At 34.6% G+C, this 16,747-nt stretch overlaps 1 protein-coding gene across 4 annotated transcripts in view; it reads left to right on the top strand.

Annotated features, from left to right (window-relative positions):
• Mycbp2 (MYC binding protein 2) overlaps positions 1 to 16,747 on the top strand; it is a 280,426-nt gene that overhangs the window by 82,689 nt on the left and 180,990 nt on the right. For all 4 annotated transcript variants that reach the window (XM_026407494.2, XM_026407493.2, XM_077795218.1 and 1 more), the window contains exons 16-17: positions 9,615 to 9,760; positions 10,097 to 10,198. In XM_026407494.2, the coding sequence (XP_026263279.2) occupies positions 9,615 to 9,760; positions 10,097 to 10,198 (248 nt within the window). The remainder of the gene's footprint in view (positions 1 to 9,614; positions 9,761 to 10,096; positions 10,199 to 16,747) is intronic.

Raw genomic sequence — 16,747 nt, 5'->3', positions numbered from 1 at the left:
ACTTGTTATTTTCTAATTTTTCTTTTTTTGATTAGTAGCCATCCTGAATGGGTATGCATTGGTTCCTTATTATAGTTTTAATTTGACCTTTTCTAATAATTACTGATATTAAACATCTTTCACTTGCTTCTTGGCTATTTATAGATCTTTAGAGAAATATATTCAACTCTTTTGCCTGTTTTTGAATTCAGTTGCTTATTTTGTGTTGAGTTTTAAAAGTTCACCATATATTCTGCATAGTAATTCCTTGTCAGAGATACAATTTACAAATAAATTGTGTCTGTAGGTTGCCTTTTTACTCTGTTGATATTGCTTTTTGTTTCACAAAAGTTTTAATTTTCATGAAGTTCAGTTTGTCTATTTTGTTGTTGCCTATATCTTTGGCATTATAGCTAAGAAATCATTATCAAATCCATGCTGTAAATGTTTGCCTGATAATTTCTTCTAAGAGTTTTTATATGTTTAGGTCTTCCATTTAGGTCTTTGATACTTTTTGTGTTCATTTTTCATATGGTGTTAGGTTTAAAGATCCAGTTTCATTTTTATGTATGTAGATATATAGTTTTCCCACACCATTTTTGAAAAGACTGTCCTTTCTCCATTTAATAACTTTTCAACCTTGTTAAAAATTCAAAATTTGAGGGTATATGTGAGGGTTTATTTTTGGGCTCTCTGTTCTTCCTTTGGTCAGTGAAGTTTTGTTATGCCAGCATCACACTTTTGATTGATTACTGTTGCCTTGTAGTAAGTTTTGAAATTAGGATGTATGAGTAATTTGTTGTTCTTTGTCAAGATTTTTTGACCATATAGGGTCCCTAGGAATTCTGTATGAATTTTAGGATATATTTTTCTCTATTATCTTTTGATGATGATAGGAATTACATTGAATCTGCAGGTGGATTTGGGTAGTATCTCTACTTTAGCAATATTAAAGTTTTTTAGTACTTGAACATGGGATGTGTTTCCATTTGTTTCTGTCTTTAATGTCTTTCAGCTGTGTTTTGTAGTTTTTATTGTACAAATCTTTCACTTCTTTAAGTTCATTACAAAGTATTTTATTCTTTTTGATGTTATTGTAATTGGAATTTTTGTTGTAATTTTCTTTACAAATTGTTCATTGTCAGTATTCAGAAGTGCAGGTGAGGCCTGGGGTTGTGCTCAGCTGTAAGAGTGCTCGCCTAGCACATGCAGGGCTCTGGGTTCGATTCTTAGCACCACATAAAAATAAATAAATAGAGGTATTGTGTCCAACTACAACTAAAAAATAAATATTAAAAAAAAGTATAAGAGAGTTTTGTGTGTCGACTGCTGATTTTGTTCTTTAGAGCTTTCTATGTATGAGATCATACTATTTTTGAACAGAGGTAATTTTACTTCTTCCAAATTTGGATGCCTTTTATTTTTTATTCTTACCTAGTTGTCCTGGCTAGACTTTCCAATACTACATTGAATGGAAGTGGTGAAACTGAGCGTCCGTGTCTGTTTGAGATCTTAGAGGAAAAGCAGTTTTTCACCATTGAGTATGATGCTCATTATATGTTTTTCACATATGGCTTTTATTTTGTTGAGGTAGTTCCACCTATTCCTAGTATTTTGAATATTTTTTTAAATTATAAAATATCGAATTAGATTTATCTAATACTTTTTCTGTATTGATTGAGATAATCGTGGGTTTTTCCCCCTTTATTCTGTTAATGTGAAATATTACATTGATTTTCTTTTTTTTATTATTGATTTATTTTTTATTGTTGGTTGTTCAAAACATTACATAGTTCTTGATATATCATATTTCACACTTTGATTCAAGTGGGTTATGAACTCCCATTTTTACCCCGTATACAGATTGCAGAATCACATCAGTTACACTTCCATTGATTTACATATTGACATACTCAAGTCTGTTGTATTCTGCTGCCTTTCCTATCCTCTACTATCCCCCTCCCCTCCCCTCCCCTCCCCTCCCCTCTTCTCTCTCTACCCCCTCTACTGTAATTCATTCCTCCCCCTTGTATTATTTTTCCCTTTCCCCTCACTTCCTCTTGTGTGTAATTTTGTATAACCCTGAGGGTCTCCTTCCATTTCCATGCAATTTCCCTTCTCTCTCCCTTTCCCTCCCACCTCTCCTCCTTGTTTAATGTTCGTCTTCTTCTCGTGCTCTTCTTCCCTAGTCTGTTCTTAGTTACTCTCCTTATATCAAAGAAGACATTTGGTCTTTGTTTTTTAGGGCTTGGCTAGCTTCACTTAGCATAATCTGCTCTAATGCCATCCATTTCCCTCCAAATTCTATGATTTTGTCATTTTTTAATGCAGAGTAATACTCCATTGTGTATAAATGCCACATTTTTTTTATCCATTCGTCTATTGAAGGGCATCTAGGTTGGTTCCAGTCTTGCTATTGTGAATTGTGCTGCTATGAACATCGATGTAGCAGTGTCCCTGTAGCATGCTCTTTTTAGGTCTTTAGGGAATAGACCGAGAAGGGGAATAGCTGGGTCAAATGGTGGTTCCATTCCCAGCTTTCCAAGAAATCTCCATACTGCTTTCCAAATTGGCTGCACCAATTTGCACTCCCACCAACAATGTAGAAGTGTACCCTTTTCCCCACATCCTCTCCAGCACTTGTTGTTGTTTGACTTCATAATGGCTGCCAATCTTACTGGAGTGAGATGGTATCTTAGGGTGGTTTTGATTTGCATTTCTCTGACTGCTAGAGATGGTGAGCATTTTTCCATATACTTGTTGATTGATTGTATGTCCTCCTCTGAGAAGTGTCTGTTCAGGTCCTTGGCCCATTTGTTGATTGGGTTGTTTGTTATCTTATTGTCTAATTTTTTGAGTTCTTTATATACTCTGGATATTAGGGCTCTATCTGAAGTGTGAGGAGTAAAGATGTGTTCCCATGATGTAGGCTCCCTATTTACCTCTCTTATTGTTTCTTTTACTGAGAAAAAACTTTTTAGTTTGAGTAAGTCCCATTTGTTGATTCTAGATGTTAACTCTTGTGCTATGGGTGTCCTATTGAGGAATTTGGAGCCCGACCCCACAGTATGTAGGTCGTAGCCAACTTTTTCTTCTATCAGACGCATAGTCTCTGATTTGATATCAAGCTCCTTGATCCATTTTGAGTTAACTTTTGTGCATGGCGAGAGAAAGGGATTCAGTTTCATTTTGTTGCATATGGATTTCCAGTTTTCCAAGCACCATTTGTTGAAGATGCTATCCTTCCTCCATTGCATGCTTTTAGCCCCTTTATCAAATATAAGAAAGTTGTAGTTTTGTGGGTTGGTTTCTGTGTCCTCTATTCTGTACCATTGGTCCACCCGCCTGTTTTGGTACCAGTACCATGCTGTTTTTGTTACTATTGCTCTGTTTGAAGTCTGGTATCGCTATACCACCTGATTCACACTTCCTGCTTAGTATTGTTTTTGCTATTCTGGGACTTTTATTCTTCCATATGAATTTCATGATTGCTTTCTCTATTTCTACAAGAAATGCCGTTGGGATTTTGATTGGCATTGCATTAAACCTATAGAGAACTTTTGGTAATATCACCATTTTGATGATGTTAGCTCTGCCTATCCATGAACAGGGTATATTTTTCCATCTTCTAAGATCTTCTTCAATTTCTCTCTTTAGGGTTCTGTAGTTTTCATTGTATACGTCTTTCACCTCTTTTGTTAGGTTGATTCCCAAGTATTTTATTATTTTTGAGGATATTGTGAATGGAGTGGTTGTCCTTATTTCCATTTCAGAGGATTTGTCGCTGATATACAGGAATGCCTTTGATTTATGCGTGTTGATTTTATATCCTGCCACTTTGCTGAATTCATTTATTAGCTCTAATAGTTTCTTTGTAGACCCTTCTGGGTCTGCTAGGTATAGAATCATGTCATCTGAAAATAGTGATAATTTAAGTTCTTCTTTTCCTATTTTTATGCCTTTAATTTCTTTCATCTGTCTAATTGCTCTGGCCAGTGTTTCGAGAAGTATATTGAACAGAAGTGGTGAGAGAGGGCATCCCTGTCTTGTTCCAGATTTTTCTCCATTCAGAATGATGCTAGCCTGAGGCTTAGCATAGATTGCTTTTACAGTGTTGAGGTGTGTTCCTGTTATCCCTAGTTTTTCGAGAGTTTTGAACATAAAGGGATGCTGTACTTTGTCGAATGCTTTTTCCGCATCTATGGAGATGATCATATGGTTCTTATTTTTAAGTCTATTGATGTGGTGAATAACATTTATTGATTTCCATATATTGAACCAGCCTTGCATCCCAGGGATGAATCCTACTTGATCATGGTGCACAATTTTTTTGATATGTTTTTGTATCCGATTCGCCAGAATTTTATTGAGGATTTTTGCATCTAGGTTCATTAGAGATATTGGTCTGTAGTTTTCTTTCTTTGAAGTGTCTTTGTCTGGTTTCGGGATCAGGGTGATGTTGGCCTCGTAGAATGAATTTGGAAGTTCTCCCTCTTTTTCTATTTCCTGAAATAGCTTGAAAAGTATTGGTATTAGTTCCTCTTTAAAGGTTTTGAAAACTCTGCTGTATACCCATCTGGTCCTGGGATTTTCTTAGATGGTAATCTTTTGATGGTTTCTTCTGTTTCCTCAATTGATATTGGTCTGTTTAGGTTGTCTATATCCTCCTGACTCAATCTGGGCAGATTATATGACTTAAGAAATTTATTGATGCCTTCACTATCTTCTATTTTATTGGAGTATAAGGCTTCAAAATAATTTCTGATTATCTTCTGTATTTGTGAAGTGTCTGTTGTGATATTGCCTTTTTCATCCTGTATGTTAGTAATTTGAGTTCTCTCTCTTCTTCTCTTCTTTAGCATGGCTAAGGGTCTGTCGATTTTATTTATTTTTTCAAAGAACCAACTTTTAGTTTTGTCAATTTTTTCAATTGTTTCTTTTGTTTCAATTTCATTAATTTCAGCTCTGATTTTAATTATTTCTTGCCTTCTACTTCTTTTGCTGTTGTTTTGCTCTTCTTTTTCTAGGATTTTGAGATGAAGTATGAGATCATTTATTTGTTGGTTTTTTCTTTTTTTCAGGAATGAACTCCAAGCAGTGAATTTTCCTCTTAGAACTGCTTTCAATGTGTCCCATAGATTCCGATATGTTGTGTCTGTGTTTTCATTTAACTCTAAGAAGTTTTTAATTTCCTCCTTGATGTCTTCTAAAACCCATTGATCATTCAGTAACCTATTGTTCATTCTCCAAGTGATGCATGATTTTTCCTTCCTTCTTTTATCGTTGATTTTCAGTTTCATTCCATTATGATCAGATAAGATGCATGGTATTATCTCTACTCCTTTACATTGTCTAAGAGTTGCCCTGTGACATAATATATGATCTATTTTTGAGAAGGATCCATGTGCTGCTGAGAAAGAAGTGTAACTGCTTGATGTTGGGTGGTATATTCTACATATGTCAATTACGTCTAGGTTGTTAATTATGTTATTGAGTTCAATAGTTTCCTTATTCAACTTTTGTTTGGAAGATCTGTCCAGTAGTGAGAGAGGTGTGTTGATGTCTCCCATGATTATTGTATGGTGGTCTATTAGACTCTTGAACTTGAGAAGAGTTTGCTTGATGAATATAGCAGCACCATTGTTTGGGGCATATATATTTATGATTGTTATGTCTTGTTGGTGTATGGTTCCCTTGAGCAGTATGTAGTGTCCCTCTTTATCCCTTTTGATTAACTTTGGCTTGAAATCTATTTTATTTGATATGAGTATGGACACTCCTGCTTGTTTCCGCAGTCCATATGAGTGATATGATTTTTCCCAACCTTTCACCTTCAGTCTATGTATATCTTTTCCTATCAGATGCGTCTCCTGTAGGCAGCATTTTGTTGGGTCTTGTTTTGTGATCCATTCAACTAGCCTGTGTCTCTTAATTGGTGAGTTTAAGCCATTAACATTTTGGGTTATTATTGAGATATGGTTTGTTCTTCCAGCCATATTTGTTTATTAATGTTACTAAACCTGATTTGTTTTCCTCTTTGATTATTTTCCCCCCTTTACTGTCCTACCTCCCACTGTTGGTTTTCATTGTTATTTTCCATTTCCTCTTCCTGTAATGTTTTGTCAAGGATTTTTTGAAGAGATGGTTTTCTAGCTGCAAATTCTTTTAACTTTTGTTTATCGTGGAAGGTTTTAATTTCATCTTCCATCCTGAAGCTTAATTTCGCCGGATACACGATTCTTGGTTGGAACCCATTTTCTTTCAGTGTTTGAAATATGTTATTCCAGGATCTTCTAGCTTTCAGAGTCTGTGTTGAAAGATCAGCTGTTATCCTGATTGGTTTACCCCTAAATGTAATCTGCTTCCATTCTCTTGTAGCTTTTAAAATTCTCTCCTTATTCTGTATGTTGGGCATCTTCATTATAATGTGTCTAGGTGTGGATCTCTTATGGTTTTGCACGTTCGGCTTCCTGTTGGCTTCTAGGATTTGGGATTCTTTCTCATTCTTCAAGTCTGGGAAGTTTTCTCGTATTATTTCATTGAATAGATTGTTTATTCCTTTGGTTTGGACCTCTATGCCTTCCTGTATCCCAATGACTCTTAAGTTTGGTCTCTTTATGTTATCCTATATTTCTTGGATGTTCTGCTCATGGTTTCTTAACAGTCTTCCTGAGCTGTCTATGTTCTTTTCAAGTTGAAATAATTTTACTTCATTGTCCGATGTTCTATCTTCTAAGTGTTCTACTCTGCTGGTAGTATTCTCAATTGAGTTTTTAAGTTGGTTTATTGCTTCCTGCATTTCTAGGATTTCCATTTGTTTGTTTTTTATTGCCTCTATCTCCCTGTGTAATTGATCTTTTGCTTCTTGGATTTGTTTATGTAATTCATTGTCAAAGTGATCTTTCATTGTCTCATTTTGCTGTCTCATGTCTTCTTTATGACTCCAGATCATCTGAAGCATGTATATCCTGAATTCTTTGTCTGACATTCCATCTGTTGCAGCTATTGCCTCTTCTAGAGTTGAGTTGACCTGCATTGCTTGTGGTCCTTTCTTTCCTTGTCTTTTCATAGTGCTCGAGTTTCTTTCTGCTTGGTGAAACTGTTGTGTTTTTGAAATTTTCCTTCTATTTATTTATATTGCTCTTGTATAGTTGAAAAAACTCCCTTGCAGGGCAGGTGGTGGCTGTGATCATCCTCCAATTGGGGTGATCTGTCTACCTCGCTGGCAGGCTGCTAGGTCTGCTCTGCCGGTCGGTCGCAGGTCCGCCTACCCTGCAGGCGCGTGGGGCAGCTCTGTCACTCTGCAGGTTGCTGGGCCTGACCTGCCGGTGGGTCGCAGGTCCGCCTACCTTGCAGGTGCGGTTGGAGGGGGCGGCTCCGCCCCTCAGCAGGCCGCTGGGCCTGATCTGCCGGTGGTCACAGCTCCGCCTACCTTGCAGGCACTGGGGGAGGGGGCGGGCCTGCCCCTCAGCAGGCCGCTGGACCTGTTCTGCTGGTGGGTCTCAGGTCCGCCTATCCTGCAGGCGCGTGGGGCAGCTCTGTCACTCCGCAGGTTGCTGGGCCTGACCTGCTGGTGGGTCGCAGGTCCAACTACCTCGCAGGTGCGGGGGGAGGGGGCGGCTCCGCCCCTCAGCAGGCCGCTGGGCCTGATCTGCCGGTGGTCACAGCTCCGCCTACCTTGCAGGCACTGGGGGAGGGGGCGGGCCTGCCCCTCAGCAGGCTGTTGGACCTGATCTGCTGGTGGTCACAGTTCCGCCTACCTTGCAGGCAAGGGAGGAGGGAGCGGGCCTGCCCCTCAGCAGGCCGCTGGACCTGCTCTGCTGGTGGGTCGCAGGTCCGCCTACCCTGCAGGCGCGTGGGGCAGCTCTGTCTACATTGATTTTCTTATGTTGTATTTCGGGAATGAATTGTCTTTGTCATATAATGTTCCTTTTAATATGATGCTGAATTTGGTTTGTTAGTATATTGTTGAGTATTTTTGCATTAGTGTTTATGAAGTATATTGGTTTGTGTTTTTATTTTAATTTCCTTGTTGTGTCTTTGAATTTGGTATCAGGGTACTCCTGGCCTGATAGAATGAGTAAGTGTTCTTTCCTCTTGAGTTTTTTTGGAAAAGTTTGAAAAGGATTAGTTTTATAAACACTATTTTAAAAATAATGTCCTTGGACAATTCAGTAGGGCATATTATTTTATAACAATTTTTTAAAAAAATATTTATATTTTAGTTGTAGTTGGACACTATACCTTTATTTTATTTTATTTTTATGTGGTGCTGAGGATCCAACCTAGGGCTTTGCACATGCTAGGCAAGCACTCTACCGCTGAGCCATAGCCCCTGCCCTATCACAATTTTTATAGTGTGTGTTAGTGATCCTCCAAATTGTCAGTAATAACTTGCTTTTAAAAGCTAAAAGAGTTTTGCAGAGTACCTCGCTGTGTCTTTCAAACTGCTGTCAGGTAGATCCTTGTTCTTGTACCTCTACAAATCTGATTAATTATGGTCTCAATAAAGCTGTCAAAAGTTTTTAAGGCTGATCCAACAAATAATAATAAAGATATGACTTGTATATCTACAAAACATGTGACTAAGAAGTTAGTTCTTCATTTGCTGGTTAGCCATCTTCTGGGAGTATTCTTGCCTTATTTTGTTATAAACACATATCATATAGTTCACAAGACCTCCAAGAAGGTCTTAGAATTCACAGTATTAATATGAAACAAAAAGTAGAAAAAGAATAGATAATTGGGCACAGTAAGCAGAGAGAATGGCAGATGATGGCATATAAAGAAGAGGGGGAACACTTACGTATGAAGCTGACAAGCTGGGCTTACTCATTGATAGCTGCCATCACCTCCCTTAACTTACCTGGTAGGTAGCAGTGTTATTTGCTTACTAGCCAATGACCCACCCAGGCCACTTAATACAAAAGCTGCTACTGTTTTACTGAGAAAACTTGTAAAAGAATGTTTTTTTGAATAGTGACTTTAACAATGGCAGACTCTTTTTTTCTTATTTTGAAAATAAAAATGCCTGTTAGGAGTTTAATAAACTCTTATTTATAGTTTTTAATTTAAAAAATGTATTATTAATTTTGAGGGATATTGAGGATTGAACTCAGAGGTATCTTACCACCAAGCTACATCATCCCCAGCTCTTTTATTTTTTTTTATTTATTTATTTTTAGACAGGACCTTGCTAAGTTGCTGAGACAGGCCTTATTGCAATCTTATTGAGTCTTTGGGATTATAGTCATGCACCACTGCACCTGGCTAAACTCTTATTTTAAATTATTTGCTTGTTCATTCCTTTTCTTTAAAATTAACTTCATCTCAGAAACATGGAAAATAAGTTAGAAAAGAATTTTAAGGAGCCACCATGCCTGTAATCCCAGTGGCTTCGGAGGCTGAGACAGGAGGATCTTGAGTTCAAAACCAACTTCAGCAAGGGTGAGATACTAAGCGACTCAGTGAGACCCTGAGATTCTAAATAAAATGCAAAATAGAACTGGGTTGAATGCCCCTGAGTTCAATCCCTGGTATCAAAAAAACAAACAAAAGAAAGAAAAGAATTTTAAGGAAAGATTAAAGGATTTCAGTTAACCCTGTTTTATTGTTCTTTGTCTATTTTTAAATAGGATCTGTGGTTGTGGTTCTGGAGAATCTGGCTGTGCTGTGTGTGGATGTTGCAAGGCTTGTGCAAGAGAGTTGGATGGTCAAGAGGCAAGACAAAGAGGGATTCTTGATGCAGTAAAAGAAATGATACCTTTAGATCTTCTTTTAGGTAACTTGATTTATTATACTGAACATCTTTTTCTCTACTCGATAATTCAAATATTTTAAATAAATTCTATTAGGTACATGCTTAAAAATTAGAGTAATAGTTAATAAATGCAATATTGCTCTTTTGGTAACTGACATTATGAAATTAAGTGATGAGATTCTTTTTCCCTTTTTTGCTAAGAATTCTTACAGTAAAACTAACTTGTTTTAGATCATGTTTTTGTTAGCTTTTACTTTCTTGAGTTTTGTGTAGTCTGTTTTAGCTGTTATATAACATGTATTGTTGTTGTTGTTATTATTATTATTATTATTATTATTGTTTTGATCAATCATCTAGCTGTCCCAGTACCTGGGGTTAACATTGAAGAACACCTACAGTTACGACAAGAAGAAAAACGGCAGCGTGTAATCAGAAGACATAGATTAGAAGAAGGAAGAGGTAAGATGTTGCCACAGAGAAAAAAAAAGTAGGAAAACTTTATTGTACTACACTAAGACCACTGAGAAATTTAGAAAATTGTATGGTTTGGTAAGAAATCACTAAAATTAGTAACATTCTGATAACTCATGAAAATATTCAGGGTATTTATAATTGTGTTAATAACATAGATTAATTTAGTAGGGCGTTTTATGGAATAAGTCAACAATTAAGAAATTTTACCATCTGCTGTGTATCAGTAACTACCACTGATGATAATTTTTTATAAAGAACAAATTCTGAGAATATGTCTTTGACCCAGACTTTGGACTTACATATTTGACCATGATACAAAATTCATATTGATCTAGTCTTTTCCTTTCTGTTCTTTTAGTCATTCATGATCTTTGCCATTTGGGCATAATTGCACCATGCTTCATATTAGTCCAGTTCAAAATTGTGCTTTTGTGTCTTTTTAGAAAAAACGTACTTTATATACATGCAAAAAAGAATAAGTTGAAAAATCTTCAGGTTTTATGTATGAAGATATGTTTTTTCTTTTTTTTCTTCATTGTTTATAACCATTTCTTGACCCCAAAATACATTTAATACTATTTATACATATTTGGTATTTAAATATACATCCTCCAAAACTAAGAGGTAAAAATATTTTTAAAAGTTTTGTTGTATATAGATTTTTTTTTGTAGGATTAAGAGAAATTGTTTCAGAGAACTGTTATTTTATTCCTCTGTTGGGTAAAAATTAGAAATATTTATTGATAGTGCATGTTAAATTCTTATTAGAAGTGGCATGGTATTTGATACATGAAATAAAGCTGTTACCATTTAGCCATCATTAAACATTTTTTTCTAGCTGTTTTTAAATGAAAAATGGAATAAGTAATAAAATATATAGTATACCTTATGAATTCTATTTTTAATAAATTTAAATTGTGCAACATGCTTGGAACATGCAGATTGTTCTTTATAGCATTTGATAAATCACATTGCTTAATCATTACAGTGAATATTTGCCATTAAGTTTGGCTGTGTTTACATAGTAATTTCCTTTAAAATATTTTTATGAGATTAATATATATGCTGTTATTACTTATAATATGTAAGTATGTGGGAAAATTGCACCTTAAATATTACTTAGAAAATAGCACATAATTTACATTTTGAGTCTTTACCACATATGATAATTATGAGATCATTCCTTTTATGATACTGTTTGCATAAGGCTATCAATAAATCTATTTACTACCAGTTTTTCCTTTTCTTTGGGAATATTAGGTTGAATCATATCAATTGACCTACAAAACTCAGCAATTTCTTACATTTCAACAAAAATATAGTAAATCCTTATGATGGTATTAAATTATTTGGTAGATGCTATACATCTTGTTACTCTTTTTTCCTCCCTTTTAAAAAGGTAGTCTTCTCTAGTTATAGTAAATTTCAATATTAGAAGTAAAGAAATATTGAATTATACATTGGTATATCAACAAAATTTAGTGATTGCAGATATTTATTTTAAAAGGTATCATAGACCTTTAAAACGTTATTTATGAACTCTGTGCACTTTCAAAAACTGTTCCACTCATTAAATATTTAAACAGATTAATTTTTTGTATATGAGTCTACAAATACAGGCGTAGGTGTATATTTGGTAACAAATTGATTTTTCTCTGCAGTCCTATTATATGAAAACACTTAAATATAAATACTTCATTCAGATTATTGGTGCACAAAAATTTTTTCATATCTTTATATTTTTTCATATCTTTATATTTACACATACCACCCTCTTATGATCATTAAAACAGAATATATTGTAAATGTCTTTTTTTTTTGAGAGAGAGAGAGAGAGAGAGAGAGAGAATTTTAATATTTATTTTTTAGTTTTCGGTGGACACAACATCTTTGTTTGTATGTGGTGCTGAGGATTGAACCCGGGCCGCATGCATGCCAGGCGTGCTGCTTGAGCCACATCCCCAGCCCGTAAATATCTTTTCTTGATGAGTTGAAATCTTCATTATGTACCTCAGTTATGGCAGTTCTGCCTTAGCTGCATGGATTTGGGACCTTAAATTCATTTATTTGGAACCATACCCTCCTGTTGCATAGTCACCAGAGTCATCACAGAATCATTCAAAGGCAGTCCAATGTGTGTGTTTCACTTAACACAGCACTATGCAGGGTGACACTTGCTTATATATTTTGTTTATTTTATAAAAATACTTTTATGTAAGAATTCCAACTGTATATCTATTTTTAAAACATCAGACTTCAAGAACTGGTACTCAATGATTTTGGACATGCTATGTTATATGTGAAGTAAATAAAAATGTGTTCAGATACAGCAGTTTAAAAAATCTTCATATTCCTTTTAGCATTCCCTTAATTTTATAAGAAAACAATTTTTGTAAGAAAAATTCAAATGTTCACAGATTACATATATATCTACACACACACACACACACGTGTGTGTGTTTTTTCCTGAGAAGTGAGTTTATGAGTGATTTTTATTTTATTCTAAGATTTGAAGGCTGGGGATATAGCTCAATTTGTGGAGTGCTTTCATGCACAAGACCCTGGGTTCAATCCCTAGGACCAAACACACACACACAAAACGATACCTAAAATTTCTTTTTCTGAATATTCTCCCACAAGCATATTACTTTATAAACAGATTAAAAGTTATGTTTTAAAATGTAAGCCTTTCCTTCTTGTAAAATACAGATCAGTTTTAAGGCATTCACACTTTAAAAAAAATGTCTTTATTTTAATTGGATGCAGGAATCCCTTCCAAGTACTATTTTCACTAATTTAGGGCAGTAGTTCTCAAAGTGGTTTAACAGGGATCAGGATCACTTGGGCACTTGTTAGAAATATCAGTTCTCAAGCTCCACCCTAGACCTACTGAGTCTAAAACTTGGAAAATAGGGCCCAGAAAATTGTACTTTAATCAGGTGACTCTCATGGTTCCAAAAGTATGAAAACTAGGATTCAAGGTCAGTGTTGTTCTCAGTTTGTCCCTTTGACCTTCTGTATCAAAATCCTTGGGCCTAATAGATCAAATTCTAAGTCTGTGGTCCTGGAAACAGATTTCAGATATACACACAGTGTTCTAGGCTCTTCTCTGGCATGTGCTGTAGAAGGTTGTTAGTCTTAGTTTGTCATTATAAAAAACAGTAATGTCAAATTTTTAAGGTTCCAGCTGCCACACATAATTATTTTTTGTATTCCTGGGTTCTGAGATTAACAGTTTAGTAAAATATTAGTAATTGTGTTTATTAGTAAATTGGCTCTTACCTGTGTTAACATTTCTGTTACCATTGTAATGTAATCATAATTTGATTACATTTACTTATTTGTTTCATTGTGTTTATCAAGTCTGTGTGCTGTTTTAAAGTTGATCAGCATTTTAGGACCCCTAGCTCTTCAATGAAAGCCTTGCTTAGTCTGCCTCAGGTCTATTGATATAATTTAGCTACTGTTTCTATTGTAACAGGATGTGCTATTGAAACCCAAACAACAATGTTATTACTACTCTTTGATACATTTAGAACTTTGTCTTTAATTTAAATTTTTGGCACTATTAATCTTCTAGATGACATTTTCTGAAATCTTTTAGGGGGCTGGAGTTGTAGCTCAGTGGTAGAGCGCTTGCCTAGCACATGAGGCACTGGGTTCAAACCTCAGCACCACATACATATATAAATAAATAAAGTAAAGGTATTGTGTCCATGTCCAACAACAACTAAAAGTCTTTTTAGGTATCATTAGGATTCATTTACACATTTTAGTTCTTTGGTGTTCGTGATAATTTTCGGTTTTTTAGATTACATGGAGTTGATTGGTATATCATTTCTCTGGTAACTCTGTAATTATAGTGCTTCTTCCTAGGAATTCTTAAGTAGAATTCTCTAAGCTATTAGAACTAATGGAAGATTGTATAAATGGTCTTATCTGTATATTCCTTTTCAGCATTCTGTTGAAAGGAAAACTAATCTTTTTTCCATTAGTGTCAAATTGAAGTTTTATAAATATGATATGTAGGTGGGGTGAGCCTGTGTTCTGGCTTGTTGGGGACAGTCCCATTTATGCCTATTGTCCAGGCAGATTTCTTAATAGTGCCCTCTTACTCTCAGTGGAGTCTCAATTGGATAAGTAACATGGCTAGCCTAGCTATAGAACTTGGTGGCTAAGAACATCGGTTCAAATCAAGGCTAAGGCTTACCAGACTCGGTTTCCTTAGCTTTAAAATGGGGATGACAACTGCCTAACTGGTAATGTTAATGAGAATTAGTGATATGTATGACAATGCCTGGCTGTACTAAGCCCTAAGTAAATGTTTGATGATGATGATGGTGTGGGCTAGTTAATAGACTTCTTTTCTCTTTGAGCTTGACTCTTTTCCAGCTTTGTCCTTGACATAATTGCTTTAACAACATTGTTAGGAATCACAAAACTGATTGTTACTAAGAAAAGTTCACAACAACTTCTCTAGAACAAAACAGATTTCATTTGATACAAAATTAGTTTTCTATTATAAATTAATGAATTTATTATTGTCTAATTCCAGAGTCATTGTCAAGTTGATGTTGCTAAATCATTTTTAAGCGTCTGATAACCATTGAGTTTTCTTGATTTGACACATCAAATACACTATGAACTGCTATTCTAACGTGGCACAAAAATCTTGGAATTATTATGTGAAACATTTAGAAAATATGAGTAAAAGTCACTGTAATTATTCATGGAAAGATACAGTTGGTGTAATTTCTTATAATTTTTATGTGTGCCTTTTTGTTATTTTATATAATTTCACACTGTAATATATATTGTTCTCTTTCCCCCATAATATTAAATCATAAATTTTTTATGTGCTTTATTACAGGTATGGTAAGTAAAGTAATAACAGGAATTTAGATTAAGGCTTTTCACGAACTTATCTTTTAATTAAATCACTACTTTTATTTGATTTTCATCTTCTAAGCAAGTTTTATATATTTCTGTTTATATCACTGACTTAATTTTGTTTTATGTATTTGCTTATTGCTATGACATACACGTTTTTATATTTTGTTAGGGTTTTTATTTGTTGTTTGGGGGATAATGACCTTTCCATTTTCTCTACCAGGCTAATAAGGTTAATAGTATAATAGATATACTTTCATGTCGTATTCTATTCTGATGTAATCATATGTAGATATATATATATATATATATATATATATATATATATATATATACGTGTATGTTAAAGTTTAGGCATGTTTATTTACAAAAGTGGCATAGTATGATATATACATTTTCAGCATGCTTTTCCCATTTTACGGTATATGAATCTAAGCTAGGTCAATAAATAGGATCTACCACATTCTACTTAGTAGCTATATAACATTTCATAGTATGATTATACCACAGTTTATGCAACCTTTTTTTATTGATAGGCATTCAGGTTATTTTTAATTTAATAGACATTTCACATTTGTTTTAAAATATTATAAGAATTTATATTCTCAAGACCAAAGAATAATAGTGGTGTTTTATTTTGGAGTACCTGTATTATTCTTTTTAATTTTTAGAAAATGGTGGTGAACTGTGTTTTCTCATTAACTTAAATAGCACAAAAGAATTTTCTTTGTAAAAATGCTTTATAAAGTAATGGCTGACTACTGTTCCATTGAGTGGATATACCATAGTTTTTCATTAATTTTTCTCTTATTTGGGTTTAAAAATTTTTTTATACAATTAATAGTAAATACCTTTGGAGCAGAAATACTTTAAAAAATATTTTAGTTTTCCTTAGGATAGATTTGTATAGGTACACTTACTGATTCAAAGGATATTAATTTTTAAGGTCTTGAAACACATCACCAATAGCTTTCTGAAAGCCCTTATTGCACACTTTCTTCACACTTACCTTTGGGCTGGTCTCCGAATAACCCTTTTTGTCTACACATGAGTGGTATATATCTAAATCTGATCATTTCATGTCCATTTTGTTCAGTCTAGTTCCAGTGAAAGAAATAAACCAACAAGTTCTATTAACTCAGGCTTCTTAAATCTTCAATAGTTTTGGAATATATTCACTTTTCAAAATTCCACTTCTCTTTCCTTAGCACAGGCCATCCTCTTTTTTTGCCTGCATTTTATACAAAAGACCATTTCAAACTGGTCTTACTGTCTAATCTTATCTCTTTCTGAGCTTTTAGCTACCCTTTATCCAGAATGATCTTTGTGCAATGCAAGTCTAATTGACAGCACTTTTCTGTTTAAAACCAAAAGGCTATTCATAGTCCTTAGAATGAATTCAACATTCTTCTTTCTATAACCTCATCTTTCTATCTTCTTATTCCTGTTTCCTACAGCCCTTCCCATTTTTTCATCATGGAACCTTTGTAGTACTGTTATCTTTTTTGATTAGGTCTCAGTTTCTGTGGTGTTCTCTTCCTAGTACCTTTAATCTCCTTACTTTGCCACCCTCAGTTGTGGTAGGTGCCCTCCCAGTGTGCTTCCTTTTGTGAAGTCTGGCTCATAATTTCTTGTTTAATTGTG

This window comes from Urocitellus parryii, chromosome 2, assembly GCF_045843805.1.
Source record: "Urocitellus parryii isolate mUroPar1 chromosome 2, mUroPar1.hap1, whole genome shotgun sequence".
In the NCBI taxonomy this organism is placed as follows: Eukaryota; Metazoa; Chordata; class Mammalia; order Rodentia; family Sciuridae; genus Urocitellus; species Urocitellus parryii.
This window is presented reverse-complemented; position numbering and strand designations above follow the sequence as displayed.